General features: G+C 34.8%; 1 protein-coding gene across 1 annotated transcript; it reads left to right on the forward strand.

The window, feature by feature from the left end:
- On the forward strand, positions 2970-5517 carry LOC109227538 (60S ribosomal protein L23). The gene is made up of 4 exons (XM_019392740.1): positions 2970-3077; positions 3212-3496; positions 4848-4889; positions 5169-5517. The coding sequence occupies exons 1-4, from the start codon at positions 3065-3067 to the stop codon at positions 5249-5251; spliced, it is 423 nt and encodes a 140-aa protein (XP_019248285.1). The 5' UTR covers positions 2970-3064; the 3' UTR covers positions 5252-5517.

Genomic DNA, 9314 nt, shown 5'->3' on the forward strand with positions numbered 1-9314 from the left:
TTTATCATGTTCATCAGTTGGTTCACCTCATTATAGATCAACACATTAATACATTTGTTCATTAACGATCATGTCCATACAAAAACGTACAAACGTATCTTTCTATGAAAAGTCACAACTTTCAAAGTGACATCATTTCATAAAAGAACTAAACAATATAAATTTTCAATAAAGAAAATGATCTTTCGAGAAAGGCACGTGGCCAACTTCCGAATTAGTAGTTTCATCAACTAGTCTTCATTAAGACTAAACAGTTGATGAATTTACCAACTACCATATCAATGGGGTTCAAAAATTATATCACTTAGACATTACGTCTAACATTGGCTTTTGTCATGCATAAGCTAAAAGCCTCCACATTTTAAATATTTCATCAACATATCATCTACATATAATCAAATAATGACTATATGACTTGAAGTATTCTTAATGTAATCACATTTGTTTACACTCATTAATTTTTAAATCATTTGACAATATTATTTGGTCAAATGTCGCATGTCATTGTTAGAGTGCTGGTCTTAGTTTGTAAAGTGACTTAACAAGTCGACACACCTTCTTTTTTTTTTCAGGAACCACAAACCTTTCAGGTTGTTCCATTAGATTTTCTTCATCCAAATATCCATTTAAGAAGGTTATCTTTACGCCCATCTCATGGATTTCAAGGCCATACACGACGGCTAACGCTATTACCATCCGAATAGATGTAATTCTCGTTACCAGTAAGCATGTGTCAAAGCAATCAAGACCTTCTCATTGTCTTAATCCTTACTCAATCTTGCCATATATTTGTTAATAATACCATCAGCTTTTATTTTCCTTTTGAAAATCCACTTAGAATCCAAAGGAAGATCAACCATTTTCCCAAGCATGATTACTTAATATGGATTCTATCTTACTATTGACAGCTTCTTTCCGAGGAAGACATAACTTCTTCCAAAGTTTGAAGCTCATTTTCTAACAAGAATGTCAGAAAATATGATCCAATGGAAGCAGTTGTCCTTTGACGTCATGGATTCACCTCATTAGGTGTACTTTCCTTTGCTTCTTCCCGAGGTCGCTTAGATATTTCACTAGACGACTCACATTCCTTTTTATACGGATAAATATTCTCTAAGAATTTAGCATTATCTGATTCGATTACCGTATTGATATGAATATCGGAATTTTCTGATTTATGAAGTAGAAAACGATATGCCTTACTATTTGTTGCATATCTTATGAAAACGGAATCATAATTTTCGGTCCGATCTTTACCCCTTTGGGTTTAGGAATTTGCACTGCAGCTAAGTACCCCCACACTTTAAAATATTTAAGTTGGGATTCCTACCATTCCATTTTTATATGAAATGGATTGCGTCTTGCTATGGGGAACTTGACTGAGTATACAGTTATTTGGAAAAATAACTTTCCCCCCACAAGTTCTGGGGTAAACCGGAACTTATCAACAAGGCATTCATCGTCTCATTTGACATTCTATTATTTCTTTCCGCAATTCCATTAGATTGCGGTGACTAAGGGGCGATCGTTTGGCGAATAATTTCATATTCCAAACATATTTCTTCAAAAGGAGATTCATATTCGATGCCCCTATTACATTGTTGAGCCAACCACAAGAACTGTTGTTTGTGTCACGACAGAGCCAGAAATTATAAATGGTGAAGTTTTTAATCTTCAAACCAATCTAACACATTCAGAATTAATAAACAGTGAAGTTTTTAATCTTCAAATCGAGTAACATCTGATACAACTAGATCTTATAAACGGTGAAGTTTTTAATCTTCAAACCGAATAATAAATTGGAGTAGAAAATCACTAAGATTTTAATCTCCAAAACGAGTATAAAGTCACTTAGACTTTAATTTCCGACAAATGTATAGAAAGTCACGAAAGCTTTAATCTCAATGAACGAGTACAGAATTACGCAGATTTTGATCTTGAAGCAAGAGTAGAAAATCTAGAAGATTTTATTCTCCATAACGGATGTAGAAAAATACGAGAATTTTAATTCCCTTTACAAATATTTTTTTTCAACTAAACCACTATAACACTTTAAACAGTTATATCTCTTACTCTAATCAAACACATATATGTTCATCTTTACACATATTATATTCATGATCTCAAAATAATTTCAAGTATGAATGTAAGCCTAACTCATATCTTACAACCTTGAAATAACCATCCACATATATTTATGCATGTTACCGAATTGAGTACCAACTAGTTAAACATCAGTTGGTACAACTAATATAATTCTGGGCACTCCTAGTCATTGCATTGCATGCAAAACATAATATATATGTTGTAAGATCATGATCATCTATCCTAACATTCAAAATATTGAATTTCATAAATTATAAGGATAGATAATAAAAAATAAGGTAAAGAAAATAGAACCCGATTCTATTTGCTATCGAGCCGCTCCAATATTCCAGCAATAATACGCTTCAAGATAGTTTTCCTTTTGTCAAACGGCGATTGTGGCTTTTGCTATTGCCACGTCTGAATTTAAGCTTTCAATACAGTAAAGTTTGAGTTCAAGAGCACAACTAATTGTCAACAACAAAAAAGAAGAGAAAAGTGCTTTTTCTTGTCTTGAGAACTGAGAATTTCAACTTTGAGAAAAGCTTTCGAGTTTTGTTGCCGACGACGAAGCCATCTCAACCGGAGTTCCGAGTTCAGAGAGAAGCGAGGGTTTGAGAAGAAAAGCAATGGAAGAAAGGGTAAAAATATCTTTTCATATAATTTTAATAAAGTAGTGGCTATTTTTGCTCAACATTAGAATTGCTGGATAAAAAATAAATACCACCTTCAATAGTGGCCACCACACGCCATTTTTACCAGAAGGTGCTACGTTGGGCCACACGAGACAGTAGGCCTTAATTTCATTCTCAAACGGGCCTAAGCAGCTCAAGAGAGACCATTGGACCAAGGCCCAGTAAGCTTAAGCACTTTTGCAAATGCAAGCTGCATATAAAACCCTAGCTCCTCCGATTCCTCTCATTCTTAGGGTTTTGGAGGCATAAAGAGAAAGGGGAGCAGCTGAGCAAGGCCGTCAACAATGTCGAAGAGAGGTAAATCGCACATACATTTCTCAATTACAACTATCCTCTACTCTTAATTTCGTTAGACTTAATTTACGTTTCAATCCTTACCTTATTCAATCTAATTTATATATTTTTTTATGTGTAAATGTACCTTTGTTAAGGTCGCGGAGGTTCCGCGGGGAACAAATTCAGGATGTCACTGGGTTTGCCGGTGGCAGCTACCATTAACTGCGCCGATAACACTGGTGCAAAGAACCTTTACATCATTTCGGTGAAAGGTATCAAAGGAAGGCTTAACAGGTTGCCATCAGCTTGTGTGGGTGACATGGTCATGGCTACAGTGAAGAAGGGTAAGCCTGATCTCAGAAAGAAGGTTATGCCAGCTGTCGTTGTTCGTCAGCGCAAGCCATGGCGCCGAAAGGACGGTGTTTTCATGTACTTCGAAGGTATATTTAAAAGTCGATAATTGATTTTTTGTTGTCTGTACTTTAATAATACATATTTTGCATCAATATGAAGCTGTCATATGAATTTATTTAATCATTGGCCTGTAGATTATGTATTACACCATGAGCTGCTTACTTAATAAAAAGAATTTACTCCATTGAGATGCGAGCTAACACCATTCTAAACCTGAATGTTGTTTCGAAAAGTTTAGATCAATATACGGTGAACTTCTTCACTTTCTTCTTTAATATTGTCTTTAATTTCTTTTTTTTTAGATTGTTGGGTTTTATTATTTGAACAAATTCAAATTCGGGCTTTGGATTGCAAAATAGGGGAGAGCTTCTGAATAATAGCTCTGAAATACTTACAGGTTTTCTGTGGGGTGCCCTACAAATCTAAAGCCGTAAACAACAAATGAAAAATGACATCATAGTACGGATTTGTTGCAGTTCTAATTGGGTTTTTTGCTTCTGTGAAGTGATTTTTGGTCCTCTTTTTTGAGCCAACTTTTGCTTTTCAGAAGCTAACTCACTTTGACTCTTTCGTTCACAAATTCGCCTCCAAATGCCATTACATCTTTGTGCTCGCTTTCCTTTTTCCTTATTAACAAAAATAAGAATTTACTCAATATATTACAGCATGGACTTTATGATGTGAAATTATTAGGAATGCTCAGTCTCCTGATAGTTTCATTTTGGATGTGTTTTCCTTAGGTTAGTTGAAAGTGTCCTAATCTGTGAATCATGCCTTCGATAATTTTTCAGTGAATGTGTATAAAAGTATCCAAGCAGGTGACAATTGACACAAGTTTATGACAGGGGCAATGATAGGCTAGGAGGTTAGTGTTTAGGCTACATAATTGAGTATTAAAGAATGAGAATATTGGAAGCCTATGTTGGTTTAAGCAAATAATCTAGAGCTAGAGTTGCTATTTGTGGGGGAAAGTAACTTCTCCGTGCTAGTGAGGAAACCATTTATTCCTTTTTGGTGAAAATATATTTATTAGTGAATTTATTCCTTTTTGGTGAAAATATATTTATTAGTGAATTTACAGATTAAGGTAGCAAGTAAAATCATTCTACAGAGAAACATTTTTTGTACCAGTCATTTCTTGGTATGACTCATGAACCTTATATGCAATTAGTACTATCTTTTTTGCTGCAAAAGTTGGGGGCAAAGTGAGTAATGCTATGTCTTCTGTTCTCTCTGTGTGAATGTGTGTTGGATACTTGAGTTGCATGTAATTGCTAATGGGACTGTTGTATTTAAGATCTTTTGAGCAGCTTTTGCAAGTGTCTTAAAGCGGATATTAAAACTTGTCTTCTGATGCTTTGCTTTTTCCCAATACAGATAATGCTGGTGTTATTGTGAACCCCAAGGGCGAAATGAAAGGTAACTTAATTTATTTACTTGCACTCCTTTTATCTAGACCAAATTGCACTGGTTAACCGGTTTTGGTAATTTACTAGCATAAGTTCAATGCCTGAAATCAATCTATGTAAATTTGCATGAGCCACTTGTCTTCACTGCCATAAGTACTTTGGCAAATTTTTCATAATTTGCTAGTTTATGGATTGTGATTAGCTGTATTGTGATATGGCTAATGTCTTGTAACTCAGTTTTTATGAGCTCTGTGTTCAGAATATCTTGTTTTCTGTTTTTGTTTTGTAGGATCTGCAATTACAGGGCCAATCGGGAAAGAGTGTGCTGATCTGTGGCCTAGGATTGCAAGTGCTGCTAATGCTATCGTGTAGGAGAGCCTTCGAATAGTTTGAGATTCTCGTTTTGATGGTTGATTTAAGTTTTTGGATATCAGATTGCTGTCTTATTAAGAGTTACAGAGTATTAGTTATGCTGGCTGTTAGAATTTTGCATCAAGAATACAGAACTATTATCTGTTTCTACTGTTTGTTATTTACTTTTTCAGGTGAATGCTTTAATCATCTCTTTATCTTAATTTTGTTACTTGGACGAAAACAAGTTTAGCAGCATTGAGATAAGCACTTTATGCCTTGCTTAACTACTCTTGAATTGGATCACTTGAATACCTAAAATTCCATCTTTAGGATGATTTTGAGATCTCTCAGTGTAATTACTCTCCCCTCCTTTTAAAATGATTAGGGAATTTGAGTTTTGTAGAGTGAATATTCATGGTTCATTTCGAATACACTTAGATGAATTTTAGATTTTGTAGGAGTGTTAATAGCTCTTTCCTTATTTTGAATTTGTGGATCTCCCTATCCTACATGTTTGTTCCTGTTTTTATAACAAGCTTCATACACATGTGCATTGTTGGTTTTAATTTGTCACATGAGTCTGGTGGATATACCCTATTTGTTTTTGTCTTTTTTTTTCTTCTCGGGACCAACATTTGATACCATAAAACTGCTGAATATCATGTCATGCGACTTTCACAATTTTCCTTTGTGACGCTCATTGAACATTCGGATAAATCTTTAACAAATGTTTCTGTTTACTAGTTTTCTGCTACTCCAATATTTCTTTTTTACTATTGTGTTACTACGATTCAATTGACACGTCAAATTTGCGTTTTAAACTTTGTGACAGCTTCAAACATTGCGGTTTGTACAGAACAGAAAAAGAGATCCTCACTGCCTATCCTGCTATATGGAATGGCCTATTTTACTTCTTAAATAAGTAAACCCTGCTGATATTAGCATAAAAAAGTTTATTGTTTAGTGAAGTTGTTAAATTAAATGAGACGAAGCTATACAGTAATAGCATCTCTCTTAACTAAGAAATTGAAAAAGCAAAAGCAGCTGTCATAACTTTGTTAGCCGAAGAAACAGTTCGTTAATATCATCTTGAGTTTTGAATTTCATTCATAAAATGCTCACTTTTAGCACTTTCCAGTAATGATGACTGTATAATTGTTAAATATATCACGTATTTAATTTAGAGCCCGTTTGGATGAGTTTATTTTAAGTGACTTTTAAGCCAAAATAGCTTTTAAGTCATAAGTTAGGAATTCCAGCTTTTGACTTTTGGCTTGTTTTTGTCATTTTAGCTTAAAAACAAGTGCTTAAAAGGTACTTTTTTACTTTATCCAAACACTACAAACTGGCTTAAAAGCTATTTTGGTTTAAAAGCACTTAAAAAATAAGCCAATCCAAACAAGCTCTCAATCAAGCTACGATTCGTACTAACGACTTGACTCTCCGTCCATCATGAGTTGTATGAAGAATTGGCAAAGATATCCTCTTTGCAAAAGTACCAGAAACAGTCTCTCTACCTTCACAAGGTAGGCAGAGGCGTATCCAGGATTTCAAGAGAATAGGTGCATAATATTTTTTTTTATATAGATGTTGGTATGATTATAGAGACAACAAGTTCAAGAACAACAAGTATAATTTTATGATGACAACAAGTTCATGAGCAAACTATAATTAATACTATGTTCACAAAAAAGGCGTCATTCACTTTACAATTGTCCTCGACGAGTATTCATACTTTGAGAACGGTCAATAATAGTATCATTACTTCCAGTCTTAAATATCCCACGCTCTATATAAAAAACTAAACAATTATTTAAGAAATTTTCGTCCATCCTATTGCGTAGATCATTTCTGATGTACTTCATCGATGATAATGCTCTTTCCACACTTGCGGTAGCAACATGTATAATCAAGGTCAACTTCACAAGTAAATATACATGTGACCAAGTCTGATCAAATTTTGTCTCAACCATCACTCTAGCAAGATCTTTAATTCCTTTCAAGTTAAGAAACTTGCTATCACAATTTTGAGCATAGACAATGAAGCTATCGAGTTGATAATCAAGTTCCCGAAGCTTGTTGTCATCAAATTCACTTGAATAATACTTGGCCAATTTCATTATCTTGTTCTTGTCAAAATTTGCAAATGAATCAACCAGACTCAAACTAGTCATACCAAGGAGTAAGTCACAAGTCATTACATCAAAACGACTATTAAGCTCTTAAAGTTCCAAATCAATAACAACGTAACATAAAATGCTTCCACACGCAAGTGATGTAAATATGAAACTTCAGATCTCTTACGTTTTGACTTTCCAAATAACATAGTCTCCATCCATGTTAAGAATTGCAATGTCATGTTTACCACAAAATGAGCAAACCTCCTCCATTAAAGAGTCTCATTCCTCTTCTCTCATCGTTTGTAGTCTTTTCTTTGCAAGGTCAAGCATTCTCATAGCACTAACGATATCTTGATCTTTCTTTTGTAGAACTTTGTTCAATCCCTTTGTCAATAGCAACACCTTAAACATCAAGTGCAACATAATCACAAATGCAAATTCTTGAATCATGCTCAAAAGATTTCGTGTGGAAAATCTATCAAGATGATATAGACTCTCACGTTTCATATCTTTAAGCACATTGACAATTGAAGAAAACAAAACTATGAAATTGTCCGAGGTCTAATAATGAGACCCCAACGAGTATCACATGGCCGTTGGAGGCCCCGTTCTTGATTCAAACCTTGCCCGGTAGGAACTTCTCCATATTTAATCAACTCTTCCAATTTATCCAATTGATATTGCCGAAGTGAATCCCTGCGCTTAAAAGAAGCTCCAATAGTATTTAAAACATTAGTGACAACATAAAAAAAAATTATCCACATCCGAATGCTTTTTAGAAAGAGCTACAAGTGCTAGTTGCAATTGATGAGCAAAACAATGAATAAAATATGCAGACGGGTCTTGCAAAATCAAAGACCTGAGGCCATTTCTTTCCCCTTGCATATTACTAGCACCAACATAGAGGTGTCTAACGGGCCTGGTTGACCCGTAACCGAACCGGCCCAGACCAGTAAAAATCGGAACCGGACCGACCCGGTACATAGGGGGCCGGTTGGGGCTGGGTAGGAGGGGTAGAGGGGGTTGGTCCGTCTATTTTTTTGTAACAGTTAACCGGACCGGTCAAACCCGGTCAACGTGAACAGTGCAGTGTACCGGTTTAACCGGCCCGGACCGGACCGGTACAACGGCTAATTCTTTTTTTTTTTTAATTTTTTGAAATCAGTGGGGTCCACTAACCGTTGGCAACGGTCACCCCTGGCAGGGATCCGTTGCCCAACGGGTTAATTGCATTAATAGCCTCTCTTTTCTTTAAAATTTAACCTCTTTTTAATTTACAAAATTAACCTTCTCTAAAACTATAAATACTACCCCCCCCCCCCCCCCACTCTTCTTCATTTCTTCGCTCAACTCTCATTTCTCAATCTCAATTTCTCTCATTCTCTCATTCTCCAATTTTCAAGACTTCAAGTCTTCAATTCATCTTCTAATTTTATTTGATTCTTTTTTCTTGAATTTAATTTATCGTGTTTATCATTCGGATTTTGAAGTTTGAACAATTGAACTTCAAAATTGAAATACTTGCTTGACGTTTGTTCGTGGTAACATCGGAATTGCGTAATCAAGTGCTCAATTTTTCTGAAGATGTTGATAACCCAGAAGACGAGGAACTTGGAGATATATTAACACATGGTAACCCATCTGAATTTAACACTCCAGAAGAAGGACAATCAGTTCATATTGATTATGAAGAACTTACAAGGGCAATGCAAAACCTTTGAATTTAGTACTTGTCAAATTTAGTACTTGGTTGTAACTTGTAAGCTGTAACTTGTAAGAGTTGAATTTTGAAATTTGAAATTTGAAAATTGAAATACATGTTGCACTTGCAATTTATAAGTGCAATTTTTTCCATAATCATTGTTATCTTTATATATTTTACTTTATATTTTATATAAATTACAATACGTGTACAAAAACTTTTTAAAAAAAAACTTGAAATACCTGTAACCCGGCCGGCC

Source organism: Nicotiana attenuata, chromosome 6 (genome assembly GCF_001879085.1).
Source record: "Nicotiana attenuata strain UT chromosome 6, NIATTr2, whole genome shotgun sequence".
NCBI lineage: Eukaryota > Viridiplantae > Streptophyta > Magnoliopsida > Solanales > Solanaceae > Nicotiana > Nicotiana attenuata.